Below are 19,639 nucleotides of genomic sequence, written 5' to 3'. Positions count from 1 at the left end.
CCTGACCCCTAAACCCAACCCTAAACCTACCCATCTCCACCCCTTGGATCGTGATCCGACTCCTCCCCGTGGATCTCGTTGAATGTAACGGTCGCGTCTCGTTAGTTGGTAAACAGTGTCCTCTAGTGGAAAGAAATAAACATAAAATGTTAATTATCTAGCGCAGGGTTTTTCAATCTTTTAGAGACCAAAGACCATAGACATCATAAATTCAATGTTTATGTGTTTTAAATGTTGTATTTTATATGTCTGTGCCACAGACCCCTAAAGGCTGAAGGATCCCAAAACGTATACACAAATAAAATAAGTACAACTAATATTAAATATATAATAAATATGTAAATTTGACCAACGTTTATAAAACGTTTTCTTTCATTGTTAATTCGTTTTATGACAGATCCTCATCACGTAAAGTGTGCGTGCGCGGCGCGCGTCTACGTCCTCCTGAAGTTCTTCCTGTTCTTGTCCCCGTCACATCCGGTCGGCCCGACACGCCGCTGTTGAATATAGCATGCGCACTGAGTCACTTGAGCAGGGCGGATGATGATGGAGCGGTAAAGTTCACGGTAAGGTGCGGTAACCTCAACCATATCCGTACATTTACACGGTCGCGGCATGTTTTATTCATTTGGATGAAAGTTACGCTACGCGCGAGTCTTTTGTCTGACAGCGCGCGCGGATGGTGGTGGTGCTGCTGAGCGAGCCGTCTGTCATCATCACGTTCACAACAACTCTTATTCACCACCAATTAAGCCGATAACTCGTTAAACTACGCGCGCGTGTGACTTAACACCACACATGTGAGGCAGTTTTGTTGTACAACGGAGGTTTGTCGTTATTTCGACGTGTTTTCTCAGTCTGGTCACGCCACGTTCGCTGAGATTCGGCACGCGCGTGACACGCTTGTCGGTTAGCAGCGCGAGCGCGCAGAAATTAGGCTGTTATTTTGATGATACAAGAATTATAATAATAACAAATGTCAATATCTGAGGTAAATTAGTTGTATAGTGAAAATCGAATAGTGCTTTTGGGTTAGAGGATCATAAGGCTTTGATTAAAATCACTATTGGCCCCGTGTTGCATCAGAAAAAAAGTAGTTACAGAGGTGCTGTCAGGTAATGGATTACCATAGAAGTTACATTCTAACAATACCATAGAAATACCATTGTATATATGTCAGAATAACTTGGTACCACGTCATAAAATCATAACATCCTAAAATCATAACGCACATTTGCACAGTGAAAGAGAATGAAAGTGCTGATTCAGTATGTGTGTGTGTGTGTGTGTTTGGTCATTTATTTGTTGTTATTGCTCTGGTGAGGAATTGCGATTGCATAAACAAATAGCTCTTTGTTAAAGATCATACATTTTCATGAAATATTAACTTTGAATGTGTGACCTGGTCATGTTCACCTCATTTAGCTTGTATTATTCTTTCAAGAACCATGTAATTACTATGGTATAAGATAATATTAATAAGTAAAATTCATATAGTTTTAAACTCTGATTTAGTCAACCTTACACAGAATTCAGTACAAAATCCCGTTAACTAAGTAAAATGAACAAAGCGAATAAGCACATACTTCATTCATTTGATTAATCAAATCTATCATCAACACTGAACACAATGAAATTAAGTTGTGATAAAACAACATACTGCAGTTGTGTTTGTTGCTTCAGCTCATTTTAATTAAGAAACTACATACACAAGCTGCAAAACTAGTGTAATGTACAAATTCTCTTTTCTTTTACTTATTGTATATAAAAAGTGTGTTGTATTGTATATTTTAGCATTGTATCAGTCATTGGTCACTGCTTATATTACCAGAATATCATCAACCACTGCTTTGGCTAAGATCTGACTTTATATTACGGTGTTTGTATTGTGTGTACTGTACGATATTTCAGTCTGACTCATGTTTGTATGCACGTCTCTCCCTCAGATGTGTGTGTCCTGTGCGGAGATTGGGAATAAACTGATCAAGGACAGCAGCTAACCCACATATGGCCTGCGAGTCGGCGTTACCTGCCATCATGGACGAGCAGGCCCTCATGGGACTGAACCCCAACGCTGATGCCTGTTACCGGCAGAGGGTGAGAACTAAACGCTACAGTAAACATATATACACTTAAAGAGGACCTATTATGCCTTGATGTAGTTTCAGGCTCTACTAGAACAGGTTTTCCTGCTTGAATGTTGATTATTCTCCTCATATTCTCCATTGTTGCGGCTCCTCTCTTCCCAGTCTGTCAGTAACGCTCTGTTTACTTCCTGTCTCTATGAAGCCCCTCCTTCTGAAAAGCACACTGTGCTCTGATTGGTCGGCTGGAACAGTGTGGTCGAGTGTGTTTGTGAAATGTCCTGCCCCTTTCCATAACTGCCAGTTTAACACACTACTAACTAACTCAACCAGGCCCCGCCCCTTTATTCTGCGCATTAATTATTATAATGAGGAATATTGTGACGTGTTCGTTCCCGGAAGAAACTCAAGACTACAATGGAGGCGTTTCAGGAGTTCAGAAACACTGATATAGAGAAGAACTGGAGCTTTTCATGTTTAAAACAGCAACATTGCACACTATAGACTGATGAAGATGGGGGGAAAGGCATAATAGGTGCTCTTAAATTCATTAATTTACACAGACTATTTGGTGTGAGTCTGTTTACACAGATTTTGTAATTTGCAAAAGAGTGCAGTGTGTCATTGAGTAAGAAAAACCCTCATGTTTTCTGTGTGCTTTCAGGCGCTGGCCTATTTTGAGCAGTTGAAAGAGTCTCGGGATGGATGGGAGGTGTGTGCTGAAGCCCTGGTTAAAGGGGTTTACAGGTGAGCAAAGCCTGCTGTAATATATAGTATTAATGCCACAATGTAATTGAGAAATACTGACATTCCTCATTTAATAATAATGTGTTCTTCTGTCAGTGACGATCATGTGAAGTTCTTCTGCTTTCAAGTCTTGGAGCACCAGATCAAATTCAGGTATCAGTGAATCATTGGCATGTATTTGCATTAATATTTGTGTTAGAAATTTTTGAGTTGTAGTCATAGTGTGGTGGTACATTTAAAGTCACACTGAAACAGAAGTAGTGACAGATGTTCTGAATCGAGAGAAAAATGTAGCGTGGGGTTTTGCTTCCATGTATCGGTTGTTGATTGGATGTTCAGATGTGGGCGTGGCACTCGTGTATGCAGATGAGCTGGCAGGGGCGGAGTTTAAGCGGACTAAATGATTGGAGGATCCTGTATGCGTCATCAGTCTGTCATTTTTGCTGGAAGAAAATTACTTTTTGATTAAACATTCCCAGGTCAAACATTTAAAAAATGTATACATGGATAAATCGTTTTAGCAATAAGATTAGACTACATAGTTTTTATTAAATTCACACATTACTGCAGCATAATAATACAAGAATGTAAAAAGTAAAATTGACGTCATCGACATCACAACTGCACAGTATACAACAAATCAAGATTCATGTTGATTATAACATGCATTGAAAGAATAGATTAATACATTTTCATTTATGCCGATTTTAGACCCATAACGCATAAATATTGGTTTGGGACTGTTTAAGAATGATGCGTATTACTTACCAAACGTACACTTACCAAACATTACTTAAACAATTAGACCTGGTCCTTTTGGTTCTGGTCAGTGCTATTAATTTTTTTTTATTGATATTTTGAATTAGTTTACATTTTATATTTTTATTGTCATGTTATTTTAATGGTTTAATATTTTGTAATTTCATTTTTATGTATATCTTTTTTTTAATACTGCTATTTTTATTTTTAATTTTTTCATTTGTTTTTGTTTGAAATTTTTCAGTTTATGATCTATTCTCCTGCACACGGCTTCTATCATTAAAAGATATCAATGTATGGCGTTAAACGCTGTGTGTTTTGCAGACACGGGTCGCTCTCCGCGGCTCAACAGCAGCTGTTACGAGAGACCCTGATGAAGTGGTTGCAGGCTCAGGTGAGTGCTGTTGGCCTTTTGATGTGTGTATGAATGCGTAATCATTGAAATATGATTACATCTGTGCGTGTTGGTGCTTTTGTCCAGTTGATGAACTTGCATCCAGAGAAGCCCTTCATCAGGAACAAGGCGGCGCAGGTTTTGGCCCTGACGTTTGTGATGGAGTATCTAACTCTCTGGCCCAAGTTCTTCTTTGACATCCTCGCTCTGGTGGGACTGAATCCGAACGGTGTGGACATTTACCTGCGGATGCTGATGGCCATCGATGCTGAGGTGGTCGATCGGGACATCCTGCACAGCCCGGAGGTAAAACAGGCCCAAACACCTTTGCATTCTTAGGGCCTTATGAAATCAGTTTTATTTTTTCCCAAATTCAGTTTTTTCCATTGAAAATTTTCTGGATTCAGGTTTTTTTTTTACTCCAATTAAGTTTAACAACTATTACATGTTTAGGGCCCTAAGAAATGTTTTTGTTTTTTTCCCCCTCAAATTGTGTGTGTTCAGTTTTTTTTGGACTTCATTTTAATGGTTTAATTCAATTTAAATAAAAAGCATGTCTAATTAGTTAAATTCACAAAAACAACCATTTTAATGTTTTGTTTTTAATTGTAATTTCTATGAAATGTTGTGTATTTTCTGGTAATAAAATGAATACACAAAGCATTCATTTAGTTTAAACTTTTAATCATATGAAATTAAACTTTTTTGTCAAACAACATGCTGCATGAGCTTTACTGTTAAAATGAAACATCATTTATTTTTTTATTATTCCTTAAAGTTCTGATAATAATTTATTATTAGTGTTTAGTATAATTATTACACTGAGATGTCTACAGTATATATTTCTGCCAAGTTAAACCAGACTTTTATTTTGACGGGTTGCCTTAAAGACCTTTGAGTTTGTGTGTGTTTTATGACAAATGATAGTTTTCCTCAAATAAAACAGTAAAATGCTAATGAAGTGACTGTCAGAGTGGCTCTGGAGATGAAGTTCATGCATTCATGTCCATATAGTGAGGCAGAAGAGGCTCAAAACACAGCGAGCGTTGTGTGTGGCAAATTACACTGTGCGTTTCTTCACCATTCACACATTCATTTTTGTGATTAAAACATCTCTCTCTCGCTCTATCCTAGGAGACTCGCAGAAATACTCTGATTAAAGACGGCATGCGCGAGCAGTGCATCCCGGCGCTCGTGGAGTCCTGGTTCCAGATCCTTCAGACGTACCAGCACACACACAGCGAGCTGACCTGCCAGTGTCTGGAGGTGGTGGGCGCGTACGTGTCCTGGATCGACCTCAACCTCATCGCCAACGACAGGTCAGAGCAGCTCTGATGAGCCTCATACAGATGGACCCATATTGATTTTTAGATGAGATTTTGATGAAAAGGCAGATGTTTTATAGCAGTGTTTCCCAACCCTGTTCCTGGCGGCACACCAACACTGCGTGTATTCTTCGTCTCCCTTATCAAACACACCTGATTCAACCCATCAGCTCATAATCAGGTGGGTTAATGAGCTGATGGGTTGAATCGGGTGTGTTTGATTAGGGAGACAAAGAAAACACGCAGTGTTGGTGTGCCGCCAGGAACAGGGTTGGGAAACACTGCTTTATAGTATGGTGGCTGATGTGTAAAGAAGTGCAGAGTGGCCGGTATGTTATATTGAGGGTTGCTATTGACGACGGTTATTGTAGAATAACGCACCTTGTGAGTGATCAATCAGAATTCTGGCATCCGTGCTGTCAAAATAAAAGTCCCACTTTAGATACATACATTGACCAAACAGAATAACTTATCGGCTGATGGTGAGATTTAAAGTCCCCCTGTAGTCAATCATTTTATCATCTTTGATCACCAAAATTGCATATTTAAAAGTTTTTTCCTAAAAAAAAAACATTCATGTCGTAAAATATCTTGAATGTAACTCGACACCCTTGCTTAATTTAGTATTCGTGGTTCTATGAATATGCAAATGCGCCCCGCCTCCACTCACCCACTCACTCAGAGATCCACTGGTTGACGATCATACGTTGATCTGATTGGTGAAAACCAGCGATTTCAAACTGTGTTTTTGAGACTGTCTTTGGTTCACTGCAGTTTTAAGCAGAAAATACTTAAAGCTAATTAATAGACACATAAACAACATTAAAAGGGAACATAAAGGCTGATGCATACGTTGACCACTAATGCATGTGTATCTCGCTTCAATATATCGGCTCTAATGAGCTTCTTTTTGATGAAAATGCAGCTATTTGTCAGTTTATATGAGAGCTGTGTGTGTGTGTTTGTAGGTTTGTGAATCTGTTGCTCAGCCACATGTCCATGGAGGAGCTGCGGGAGGAGGCGTGCGATTGTCTGTTTGAGATCATCAATAAGGGCATGGATCCGGTCGACAAAACCAAACTGGTGGAGTCTCTGTGTCAGGTGCTGCAGTCCGCGGGGTTCTTCAATGTCGAGCAGGTGTGCAAACACAGTTAAACCATCAAGCTTTTATATCATATTAGTGATAGCGCATATGTTTATTTTAATAAATTGCAATCTGCATGGTTAGACAATCGCACTAATCGTTATATATAAGGTTGCATATGATTCAGACTGATTCATCATCTTGGATTTATCATATCTGTGTGTATCAGGAGGAAGATGTGGATTTTCTGGCCAAGTTTTCTCGGTTGGTGAACGGGATGGGTCAGTCTCTGGTGCTAAGCTGGACTAAACTCAGTAAGACGGATTTGAAGGTTTCTGCGGAAACACTGCATGCCGTGGAGTCAAAGGTTCCCCTGATGCTCCAGCTGCTAATTCATGAAGATGACGATATATCCGCCAACATCGTGGGCTTCTGTTACGACTACCTGCATGTGCTCAAACAGGTACACACACATAATCATAACAGATGATCTACACTAGGGCTGGGTATCGATTCAGATGATTCGACTCGGTGAATATAGATTTAATACAAATCCTATATTTATAAAAAGAACAGTGAACAAGTCTACAAATGGTTTATTAATAAAAAGAAATTAAAATCCATAAACCTGTATATTAAGCTCGTGGTACACTTGTGTACATTAAAACAAAATCCAACTTTATATTTCAAATGCATACAATGAATAGACAGGATTTTGATGCAAGATGAAAAATTGATGCTGGAAATTGAGCAAAAGAACAGACATGAAGTCTCACAGCATTAGCTGTGACATGGAGGACGCAAGCCTATGAATAGTGTAACTAATAGGGCTGGGTATTAAGACAAATTTCACAACTCGATTCGATTTCGATTTACAAGCTTGCAATTTGATTCGATTTCGATTCAATATCAATTATTTTGGATATCAGTTACAATAAATGGCCATTTTTCTCAAGGTAAGCAAATCTCTTAACTAATGCTGTAAACTATGGGAGTCTAGTTGTAGCCTATAGACTTCATTAGCCTAATATGAAGGTAATAATGAACTGTTTTGTAGCTATACAAAATTTACATAAAATTTACAAAATATACACTTAAATTACACTTTTATTTATTTTTATAATAAGAAGATTATATGAAATATAAACATTTAAATGGTGGCTGTCATAAAAAACTTGCCAATTTATTCAAATATGAATTAAATATTGAAGAATATTAAGATTATAATGCATATGTAATATGGTGTATATATTTAGCAAAATACTCCTCTGGAGTTATTTTTTCTAGCTGACTAACGAGTTGATGTGGGTTTTCTGAGGTAAATATGACGACACATTGATTACAAGCTGTTTAACTGACGTCTTTCCACGGTTGAAACGCTGATTTTGATAAGTTGTACTCTATCTTTTAACACACTTTCAGATGCTCATTCATGTTTATTTGGCGCTGTAACTGGTATTATTAAGCCGGACGAGAGATCAGCGCTGCTGCTTCTCCAGAGCGATCTCACGCCACAGCGCCAAAACACTATTTATGTTTTTGAGTTTCTAAAGAAAATGGACGTAATTTGAAAATTGAGACTTTGTTTCATATTAATAGTAACAAAGGACAAAGATTATTGTGATTTTTTGGATGCGCGCAGCCGCGATACAATGATCCATTCATTCAAATGAAACAGGATGACTAATCGATTCTTGAGATTTAAGAATCGATATCGGTTCGTAAAAATGAGAATCGATTAATATCGAGAAATCGATATTTATTACCCAGCCCTAATAACTAATACTGCCTTATGGGTGATAGATAAATAAATATGGGAAAATATTGATTTGTGGCCTTTAACAATCGACTTTGAATCGACCACATTTAAAAAAAAATTGAAAGAAAAAATGTTTGCCCAGCCCTATCTACACATGAACCTCGTGATTAACTTTGTGTGTTTGTGTTTTTCAGCTCCCAGCTCTCAATGAGCAGCAGAAGAGCAACGTGGAGGTACGGCAGCATCACAGGCTCATATAGCAGCATCATTAGTGTTGATTAGTGCTGTTGTTGATGATTGTTGTCTTGCTAACAGAGGATCATGCTGGCTGTGATGAACAAACTCAAGTACGATGACGAGTATAACTTCGAGAATGAGGTCAGTGTGGAAAAGTGTGCTTTGGCAATATACATGTGCAGTGTTTGTGGTGACAACACCGTGTTTACAGTGGCGAGTGTGGCGTTCCCAGATTATGCATTTAATTCAATTCCAGCTTTTGCGATTTGATAATCACACTAAGCTATATGGCTGTCAAATAAAAAAATTAGAATTTTGAATATTCGTTGAATAAATAAAACAAAAAACATGCACTTTTGAATGCAAAAACCGTGCATTCTAATTTTTGGCGTCACATGATGATGTAACTGAAGCGGTTTGTTTTTGTTAACTTATCCAGTTTTTTCAGGTTACTGATGCACTACTGTAACCTAATTTTCCTTGCATGCACATTAAGGAAATTATATTTTATTTAAGAACAATTGTTTCAAAAGTGAATGTCATTTCATTAAAAGATGTGATGCTTGATTTGGTTTATGTGCGCAGGAGAAAATACAGTATTTGTTTCCCTTTATTGCCTTTAGAATTCAAATATAATTAGAATTGACAATATTTAAGGAAGAAATTTGAATTTTAGCTTTTCGGCCATTTTGACATTCCTACTCAGCCATATTGTGATTTCGGGTTTATTTAGAAACATCCTGCAGCCCAAGTATATAAGTTGTTGTCTGTAATAATAAAAATAAAGGTTTGCTTCTCTCAGGGCGAGGATGAGGCCATGTTTGTCGAATACAGGAAACAGTTGAAGATGTTGCTGGATCGACTGGCTCAAGTCTCTCCAGAGCTTCTGCTGGAGTCTGTGCACAGAGTCTTCAACGCCACCATGCAGTAAGACATGAGCCACTGAAATGGAAATATCAGATTAAACTGTTTTCCTTGTTCGTTTGTTCCTTTTCAAGCTTCCTCGTGACTCTTAAGAACCTGCTAAACGGGTTGTAGTCTGAAGTCTTCATTATGACATCACAGACTTGCACTCACATGACTTTTCATAAGTCCTAAATTTAAACAGGATCTATTATGTCCTTTTTCAAAGTCTTGATGTTGTTGTTTCTCTACTAGAACAGGTTTTCCTGCTTGAATGTTGATTATTCTCCTCATATTCTCCATTGTTGCGGCTCCTCTCTTCCCAGTCTGTCAGTAACGCTCTGATTACTTCCTGTCTCTATGAAGCCCCTCCTCCTGAAAGCATACTGTGCTTTTTAACACACTACTAACTAACTCAACCAGGCCCCGCCCCTTTACTCTGCGTATTATTTATTATAATGAGAAATATTGTGACGTGTTTGTTCCCCGAAGAATCTCATGGAGGCGTTTCAGGAGTTCAGAAACACTGACACTGATTTAGAGAGTGACTTTGAAACCCTTTTCATGCTCAAACAGCAAGTTTACACACTAAAGAAAGATGAAAAAAAGCAGAATAGGTGCTCTTAAAAAAAGCCCATCTAAAGACATCACCTGACCTGTGTTCATTGATTTGTGTGTGTGTGTGTAGGAACTGGCAGACGGTGCAGTTCATGGAGGTGGAGGTGGCCATTAGGCTGCTGTATATGCTGGGTGAAGCTCTTCCCGCGTCTCATGGAGCGCATTTCTCCGGAGACACTGCTAAAACCAGCACGCTGCAGGCCATGATGAGGACGGTGAGACCAGCAGACCTGGCTTTTCTCTCGAGTGCTCTGAGCGAATAGAAAATTATCACGTTTACATGCACACCGTAGCCAAAACAACATGGATGTCTGGTTATCTGACAGGACAAAGTCGCGTTTACTGATATCTTTTTTTTTTTTTTTGATGCTCCAGGTTTGCTGTCCTTTCTTGCTGCAGTGTTATTTTAGTTTAATAAGAGCTTTTATTTTTGTTTCATTTTAAAGGTGCATTGTGTAATATTTAGAAGGATCTGTTGACAGAAATGCAATATAATATACATAACTATGTTTTCAGTGGTGTACCTTACATAATGAACTGTTATGTTTTTATTACCTTAAAATGAGTCATTTCTATCTATATAATAAAATAGCAATTAGCCTTTCGCCGAGCCCCGCCCCCCTTAGTTACTGCTGCTACCTCCGTCAAACAAATGGTCAAACACGGGCAGCGCGACAGATTGCCATGACGGCAAAGGGTATTCCCGTGCGTGTCAGTGACCTTTTTTGGAGCAATACCTCCGCTGATATCAAGCAAGATCGAAGCAAAAGGGGTTACGGTATGCGGTGGAGGGATTTATTCCAAATATAAAATTAAGAAATGAATGAGACACGACTACTATTGATGCTAATGCTTACCAGTCTCAAGAAAAATCAGAAAAACCCCATGACCATGCTAAGTTACCTCAAATGCAACCAGCACAGCCTTGAAGATTTTATAAACTGGTTCAGTGGCTAATTGTTTGGAGTTCGAAATATATAACTTGCGCTGCATATTTATTCATTTTGCCTCCGATACAGGAGTAGCACGTTCGCTTTAACAAGCAGGTTGTTCATTACCACAGCAACCGATTGCGTGTCATGCTCATGCTGAATGCGATTTTCGTGTTTAAAAAGTAACTAACGTTATGCATAAGAGACGGAAAGAGGCAGAGAACCATACGTTATTTAAGGTTATTTCTATTCGTTACGATATTGATATATGAACTGATGTTGTCATGTAAGCTTCATGCTTTCCCCGTTGCGAACGTCCTCTAAACTGTAGTCTACGGTGCTGCACTGCTAACTTAGCTGACTGCTGCTCATTTTCCCAGAGAATATCATGGTATGTTAACAACAACCCTTTAGAAAATGTACAGTAAGTCCTTTGTGGATCCTCTTGATCTGCTTTCTCCGTGCTTCTTTGACTAATCTCAGTCGCACGCACGCTGCACGCGAGACGAGTTAACCATGTTCGACACATTTAACTGGGATTGGGGCGTCCACACTGTTTAATACATCTTAGGCACCGCTCGCGTTGTGTTTTGGGCTTTGGAAAGGGAAAAAACACAACTTCTCCAGACAATCTCTCGGGGTATCATGTGTCCGATTTACTAACGCCGTGGGCGCACCGCTTACTGTTTGACGGAACAGCTCACACAGTAACGGTTTCTATGATGTGTGATTGGACAATGGCCATTTTGTGGGAGGGGCCGGCGAAAGGTCAATTTTGTACCACTATGTTTCTACGGTGACCCTAAACGGACAAACTACTACATCACTGTTGTTGTTCATAAGAAGCTGCTTAAGTCAGTTAATATAACACTGACGCAAATATGAACAAGTAACAATAATATTAATATTAAACAATAACATAATTTTACTTGATAATGAAGCAAACTTAATTTCTTAAATTATCTTTGTAAAGAAACCTCATTGTTTAACTGGCTAGTCTCAGTTAACTCTCAGACGACATCACTTCCTGTCGGCAATTCGTAACCTCACCACTAGATGCAGCTAAAAATTAATAATAACAATTAATAATTTTGTTGTGTGCTTTTTTAAATTTCAATAAATATTGCAAATGTATTTTCATTTCTAATTGTCATTGTTTTTCAACTAAAATGTATTTTATTTCAGATTAATTATTGCTACTGTAATATTTCACAGTGAAGTATATAAGAAAAGATATAGTAATAATAATTCTGTTTTACCACATTGATGTGCATGTAAACATTCTCAAAGAAAGAACGAGTATAAGAAAGAATAAATCGGGCACAAAGTAAGGTTACATCAAGATGACCATTCTCTAATGTGTGTGTGTGTGTGTAGCTCATCTCCTGTGGCGTGAGCGGATATCAGCATTCCTCTGTTACTCTGGAGTTCTTCGAGACCGTCGTTCGTTATGATAAATTCTTTCTGGTTGAGCCGCAGCACATTCCCAGTGTCTTGGTGAGTGTTTCAAGCCTGTTATTCAATTGCACTCCTTTCCACAAAGCTGATTTTCTGTAAGATCTGTCAAACATATTTAATAAGATTTAGACTGAAACTGTTTTGAATTTATCATATGGTTATTTAAAAATCTTGTATAATATGACTTGCTGTTTTGTTTTTTGTATTTATATGATATTTGTATTGCATTTTTTTGCCATGAAAATAGCTTTTAATGCTGACATGGCACTAAATAAAATAATCTGAATCTATGCGTCACCCATTATTTACACATGTGAGGGTGGTGCAGATTTAGTTCGACCTGATTTTTCAGAGATGTTTTGTGTTCAGATGGCGTTTTTAGACCAGCGTGGTCTGAGGCACAGCAGTCCGAAGGTGCGCAGTCGAGTGGCTTACCTGTTCTCACGGTTCATCAAAACCCTGCAGTGAGTCAGCATCCGTTACACGATATAATCACGTTATCATTCATTAAAGTGCTTTTAAACCATTCAAGCACGATAAGACGTGAAAGAAAGCTTAAATATATAGTTCTGCAATTTTAGCAAACATTGAAATAATGAATCAAATGTCATTTTACAGTGCATTTAATTTATACATTTTATCAATGTTAATAATAATCAATTTATTTGAGTAACGCTTTTGACAATACACTTCATTTCAAAGCAGCTTTACAGAAAATGCACATAATCCACATTACAATTTAGAGTGATCTGTTATGCAATTTCAGAAATGTACATAAGCAGATCACAGTTGTCAAAAAAATTATTAATTTAAACAATGTAGTAATTTAAGGGTGAAATAATGAGCTCAATGAAGTGTTGAAGACCTGTTTGGTAACCAATGATTATGTCATATAGAAAAGTGTAGCATTGGTGCTGTTGATTCATCTAATAATACTCTCTCTTGTTTATTTGTGCAGTAAACACATGAACGCGTTTATTGAGGACATACTCAGCAGAATACAGGACCTGTTAGAACTCGCTCCCCCGGTAAAACGGCTTATAAAAATCATTCAGCTGCATTTAAACATGCCGTAAACGTCTACTTTGTTTCGTCTAATGTCAACTCTGTCTCTCCAGGAGAATGGGTTTCCAGCGCTGCTCAGCAACGATGACCAGCTGTTCATGTTTGAGACGGCCGGCGTGTTGATCGTGAACGGAGAGAGTCCGGCCGAACGCAAACAGGCTCTGATGCGAAGCCTTCTCACGCCGCTAATGGAGGCGTTTCGGATGCTACTCGCGAAACTGCCACAGGAGGGCGATGAAGAGAGACAGGTGGCGCTGGCGGACTGTCTGAGTCACGCGGTGGGGTTTGCCAGGTAAACACACACACACGCACGCACCGCTGAACTGATTTACAAAAAAATAAATCAACCTTTTAAAGTGCTTTAAGGCAAGACGCCACAGGTGAATACTTTTAAACTATAACTAATGCCGTATCACCATTTATCATCATATCATGTTTATTAATCACAGTGCATTCTGCCTGTAGTCTATAATTTTGTTCTTTAAAACTCATCTTTGATCACCAAAATGACCTTTAAATGTTTTTCCTTGATTTAGTTATTTTTTTCTTGAAATATGATTGGAAACCAAAAGGAAAATGCAGTTAAGTTCGACGTAAATATGTGATATCAGCTAAACACAATTATCATGAGAACGTCATTATAATTGACTTCTGTTTTTGTAATCAGGCTCTCAAAAATTATATAAAAGTTTGGATTTAGATTTATCGGCCAATATATCGGACATTGGCTTTCAAATATAAAGAGTTATCGGTATCAAAATGTTCATATCGGTGCATCCCTAAATACAGTAGTCAACATTTGAAGTGGATCAATAAAGTTGTCAGACTAGCACGAGTGTTGTTCAAAATTCATGTATAACTTTGAAAGGTTTTGATCCACTTCAAATATTTATTACTGCGTAAGAGATGCAATTTTTAGTTCATAACATGAGTTGGCGCTACCTAAAAAAGCTTGTCCAAATACAGAGCAACTTAAATTCATTTCAAGACAAGTATTAGATATATCACCCAGCTTCACGGCTATCGATTCGACTCGATGATTAATACAAACCCTATATTTATAAAAAAGCACAGTGAACATCAGTTTACAATTGTTTAATTAATAAAAATAAATTAAGAACCTCAAACCTGTATATAGACCATTTCACAAGATGTAAACAACACTGGTCCAGAAACACTTCCTGTTTTCTTTGTTTCACATGTAAAAAAAAAAATCTTAAAGATATTTGTTTAACTTTTTGATTCAGTTTTAAATGTTCTGTTGGTTGTATTTTAACCCAGCTTTTATGTAGTGTTAAAAAACTCAAACAGGAAGTGCTTCTGGACCAGTATTGTTTACATCTTGTGAAATGGTCTATTAGACTCAGTGTCCAAGTTTGTCCAGTATTTCCCGTGATTTGTTCCTCTTCCTCAGTCGCACCAGTAAGGCGTTCAGTAATAAGCAGACGGTGAAGCAGTGCGGCTGCTCGGAGGTTTATCTGGACTGCCTGCAGACGGTCCTGCCGGCGCTGAGCTGTCCCGTCCAGCGAGGCCCGTTACGCAGCGCCGTCCGCTCCTTCATCCACCGCATGATCATCTGCCTGGAGGAAGAGGTGCTGCCCTTCATCCCTGCGGCGTCGCAGCACATGCTGAAGGACTGCGAGCCTCGAGACCTGCAGGAGTTCATTCCTCTCATCAGTCAGATCACAGCCAAGTTCAAGGTAGGGCTGCACGAATAATCCACACAAACCTTCTCTCGCGGGTCATTTTGACCTGAAAATGTGTTCATCAGAGGGGTCATATGTTAATGTGTGAACAATGCAGAAAATGTACTGGTATGTGGTGTACTGAGTTTTATTTTACTCAGTTTATAAGAAAAGTTAAAAAAAAACTGGGTTAGACAAACCACAAATACACACAGCATAAATTATTGAATGGGTTTGAGGAGTTTTGTGGCTGCAATTTAAAAAAGTAATGAACCCTTTGAAAAAATATTTGACCCCCATAGGAATGAATGGAATGCTTCAGTACACATCGAAAAACCTAGAGATGCTATAAGCTAATATTTTGTAATGTCTACATGTGTATCTGAAGTGAACTGATTTTAGGACCCTTAACAACATCACTGTAATGGACTCTCTTTTCCCCCCAGAACCAGGTGTCTCCTTTCCTCCAGGAGATCTTCATGCCTCTGGTGATGGCCATATTCGAGGTGTTGTCTCGTCCAGCGGAGGAGAACGATCAGACGGCTGCGCTGGAGAAGCAGATGTTGAGAAGAAGCTACTTCAGCTTCATTCAGACCATCGCTAGCAGTGGCATGAACGAGGTCATGGCCAGTCAGGGTGAGACGCCACTGCTGTCCTGGGGTGTGTTTCCCGAAACCATCGTATTCGTTATCAGCAGTCGGTGTTTCCCGAAACCACCGTTCCAACGAACATTCGCAAACCGCATCGCAGAGTTGTGTGTTTGGAACGACTAGACCCGTGGGTAGAAGCAGAGTTTCTTGTTTTTATAACATGGGTTAATAGCTAACTCTACTCCTTCGTGTTCAGTTCTCGCGTCGTGGAAATCTCATGTGTGTCCGTTAGAGCCCGACCGATAAAGGATTTTGAAGGCCGATACAAATATTTTGGGGTTTTAAAATACGATATATCGGCCGATATTTTTTTTTTTATTAAATATTGTTGGATTTCACACACGTGTAAAAGAAAAGCTAACTTTTCTGCACAAGATACGTTTGATACTTTTTCTCTGTCTAAATGTTCACTCCTCGCAAGTATAACTTACATTTTACAATGCAGGGACTGTAACTAGAGATATGCTAGTTATAAATATAGTAATCATTACTTTATTTAGGCAGAAAAAGTTCATTGTGGTTTCCAAGCTCATTAATGTTAACGTTAGCGGTCTTCCACTGATGATGGTGGCATTAGCTAGCTTTGTGGTTAGCTAGTCTATGATTAGCAATAGATAACATCATACTGCAAATTGTAAATTTACATTTTCAATATAACAGGCCAAGGAGAGATGATTGAAGTGTGTTTCGTTTGTTTTATTTAATTTTTGAAATATTCATTTATCGGCCATTATAACTGCCGATACGATATTTTGGAAAATGCCTAATATCGGCCGGCCGATATATCGGTCTGGCTCTAGTGTCCATATATATAGCAAAACATCTAGCATTAATTCGATCTCAAAGATATTCATTAACAGTAGTTATTACTCCATCATTAACCGACTAGCGATTTGTGACAGTAAGGTTTCAGGAAACGGTCGTGACTAGCTGGTTGATTTCTTTAACGATGCATCGTACTATAGTAGTGAAGCAGCGAGTCGTACGGGAAACACACCACACGAACCCGTGTGCCTGAAAACATGAAGTGACTGAAACGCTTTGTGTTCGGCAGGAGCTGAGAATATCGAGCGTGTGCTGTTCACCATCATCCAGGGAGCCGTGGACTTCCCAGACCCCGTCGCCCAGAAGACATGCTTCATTATTCTGTCCAGACTGGTGGAACTCTGGGGTACGGAACACTTCAAAGGAGTAGTTCACTTTCTAATCAAAATTTCCTGATAATTTACTCACACACACATCATCCAAGATGTTCATGTCTGTCTTTCTTCAGTCGAAAAGAAAGGGGCACACTCCAGGATTTCTCCATATAGTGTCTTCAATGGGGTCCAATGGGTCAAAGGTCCACATGTGAGTTTCAGTGCAGCTTCAAAGTCTCGATGAATAAGAGTCTGATCCAGACAAACCAGCGGCCATTTTCTAAAACATAAATAATTATACTTTCTAACCACAAATGCCCATCTTGTACAATCTCTCTTGACGCATTACGTAATCACTTTGGAAAGGGTCACACGTGACATTGTTAAACATCCAGGATGACCATTTTTAACAATAAACTGACACAAATACATGTGTCATTCAACATACAATGACTTTGAACGATCCTCCTACTCCAAACTTGTAAACACCGGGTCGGTATTTCCGACTACGTCACACGTGACCTTTCCAATGTGATGACGTAATGCATGGCGCATTTGTAGTTAAAAAGTGTATACTTTTTTTTTTTTAAATAAATGATCGTTTCGCTTGATTAGACACTTATTCCTCGGCTGGATCGTGTCGAGACTTTGAAGCTGCACTGAAACTCTCGTCTGGACCTTCGACCCGTTGGACCCCATTGAAGACCTTCATTTCTTTTCCACTGAAGAAAGAAAGACATGGATATGATGTGTGTGAGTAAATTATACGAATTTTTATTTGAAAGTGAACTACTCCTTTAAGCAAAGCAGATTGATGTGCTTCTGAACAGCGACTTTAGGCCAGGGTTATTATCGTTAACTAAAACTGTGAAAAACATTTGTTAATCGAAATAAAGCTGAAATTATATAAATTATAAATATTAGTTGAAAACTTGTATATAAATAACTTGTTAAATTATAGAAATATAAATGAAACCTACTAAAAAAATTGAAGCAGTAAAATTACTCATTAGTGTAAAATATTTTTTTAATGATTATTTACGTTTAGTTGATTTTAATTTAAGTTTTAGATTAGTTTATTGATCTAAAAATTAATTTAGTTTCAAATAAATGAGACTTAAAAACAACAAAATTATAAATAAATAAAAATTAACTCAAACGAAAACTGTAAATATAAAAATAAAATTAATTCTAAATATTAACATAACTATAAATAATGCTTTTAACATGTTCCCTTTCTCAGGTGGCAAAGACGGTTTGGTGGGATTTCCAGATTTCATTTACAAGCATATCGTCCCAGCATGCTTCATGGCCCCTCTTAAACCAACCTTTGACCTTTCAGATGCGCAGACGGTTCTGGTAAGCAAGACGAGGCTTTTATACACCGCTTGTATTAAATCTAAATGCTGATTTGTAACGATTTGCTCTTCTGTCACAGACGCTGTCGGAGTGCACACTGACTCTGCAAATGATTCATCTCAAAAGAGTGAGTTTTTTTTTAGGGAAAACAATAACAATAGCTATAGCTACTTAGTATTTAATGCTTGATGTCTGGTGTTTGCACAGGGGCCGGAGTGTATTCAGTTTCTTCAGGAGTATCTGCCGTCGCTGCAGGTCTCGCCTGAGATCACACAGGTGATGAAATGACACGCTTCTGGTGTCTCAGAGACACATTTACGCTTCATTTGATGAAAAACCAAGGTTTTAGGAAGGGTAGGGCAAAATTAGAATATTCTGAAAAGGTTTTCATAACCTGTAAGCCATAATCATCAATATTATTACAAAAAAGGCTTGAAATATCTCACTTTGCATGTAATGAGTCTATATATTAGTTTCACCTTTTAGTTAAATTATTATGCTGATGCCACTTTTATTTTGGTCAAATATCTGATTTATTTAAACTTTTTCTTCTTGTTAGGAACTGTGTCAAGTGCTTCAGCAGCCGGACGTTAAGGTGCTGAAGAACTACATGAAGGTATTTCAGGGTTGAAACACTTTGTTGTTTTCAGAGATCATTAAATGTAGATGTGAGTGTTTTAACATGCTGTTCCCTGTGTGTGTAGGTTTTCTTCCAGCAGGCCAAACTTTAAAACTGGAATTGTCAAGCGGAGCGTGTCAGGGGCTCGGCAGTCCACGCCACATACAGACCACCATAATGACAGAGCTTAGCATAGGAGCTACTTTTGCACTTAAAGAAGCTTAACCACGGACACGGACCCCCAACAGGAGTCACGTAGGGATTGGCTGTCACGTGACGGTGACCACGCCCCCACACTGACCTTGGCCCAATCAGAGTTGTGCTCTCCATTGGAGGTTCAGCCACCCGGACTGGTCTGCGATTGGACGAGATGGAGAGTAGGTGGGGTTTGTGAGGGTGGGCGGGGCTTCAGTCCTGGACAGAATTTCAAGGGAAAGTCACAAGTTTAATGCTTTTCCATTGAAACGTGGTAATTGTTTGGAAATGTTACAGAAAATTACTAGAATGAATTTAATGAAATGTTTATTTTTTTTGTGTGCGCTTGAGATCCGGATTTTTCCGAAACTTTCATCTTAAAAAGGGCCGATTTAACTTAATTTGTTTTTTTTTTAACTTCCAGAAATGAAGCATAGGTTTTAGTTTGACGTGACGAGGTTAGCAAATGGAAGTGCTCTTGATGTGGGCTCAACCTGGCAAATCATTAGGTCTTTGCATTTATTTTCAGTGTTTTTTTTCCTCCAATGGTTAATAAACTGCTAATTTATCAGCAATCCCCCAGTTTCCCCATAAATAACGTGAACTACGGCATTTCACAAAAGCTGT

The 19,639-nt window shown here is 38.5% G+C and overlaps 1 protein-coding gene across 2 annotated transcripts; it reads left to right on the top strand.

Moving 5' to 3' along the window:
• Positions 1-449: 449 nt before the first annotated feature.
• xpot (exportin, tRNA (nuclear export receptor for tRNAs)) lies at positions 450-19,587 on the top strand. 2 transcript variants are annotated; one of them, XM_039660609.2, is made up of 25 exons: positions 450-571; positions 1,947-2,097; positions 2,749-2,831; positions 2,928-2,984; positions 3,915-3,984; positions 4,072-4,290; positions 5,119-5,303; positions 6,278-6,446; positions 6,623-6,856; positions 8,347-8,385; positions 8,468-8,530; positions 9,192-9,316; positions 9,981-10,125; positions 12,220-12,339; positions 12,670-12,764; positions 13,259-13,328; positions 13,419-13,657; positions 14,780-15,065; positions 15,497-15,686; positions 16,755-16,871; positions 18,083-18,198; positions 18,278-18,325; positions 18,406-18,474; positions 18,758-18,814; positions 18,903-19,587. In XM_039660609.2, the coding sequence occupies exons 2-25, from the start codon at positions 2,008-2,010 to the stop codon at positions 18,927-18,929; spliced, it is 2,913 nt and encodes a 970-aa protein (XP_039516543.1). In that variant the 5' UTR covers positions 450-571; positions 1,947-2,007; the 3' UTR covers positions 18,930-19,587. The 2 variants fall into 2 exon arrangements, with proteins under 2 accessions (XP_039516543.1, XP_039516542.1); XM_039660608.2 differs by having other exon boundaries at positions 455-566.
• The last annotated feature ends 52 nt before the right edge of the window (positions 19,588-19,639 follow it).

The sequence above is a fragment of the Pimephales promelas genome, chromosome 24 (assembly GCF_988280905.1).
Source record: "Pimephales promelas chromosome 24, fPimPro1.hap1.1, whole genome shotgun sequence".
In the NCBI taxonomy this organism is placed as follows: Eukaryota; Metazoa; Chordata; class Actinopteri; order Cypriniformes; family Leuciscidae; genus Pimephales; species Pimephales promelas.
This window is presented reverse-complemented; position numbering and strand designations above follow the sequence as displayed.

What these genes read in the sequence shown, in the direction of transcription:
- xpot (XM_039660609.2), top strand. Translation starts at nt 2,008, where the DNA reads ATGGCCTGCGAGTCGGCGTTACCTGCCATCATGGACGAGCAGGCCCTC. An exon ending in GGTTCTTCAATGTCGAGCAG is followed by an intron (nt 6,447 to 6,622) that starts GTGTGCAAACAC and finishes TGTGTGTATCAG; the next exon opens with GAGGAAGATGTGGATTTTCT. An exon ending in TGCAGGCCATGATGAGGACG is followed by an intron (nt 10,126 to 12,219) that starts GTGAGACCAGCA and finishes GTGTGTGTGTAG; the next exon opens with CTCATCTCCTGTGGCGTGAG.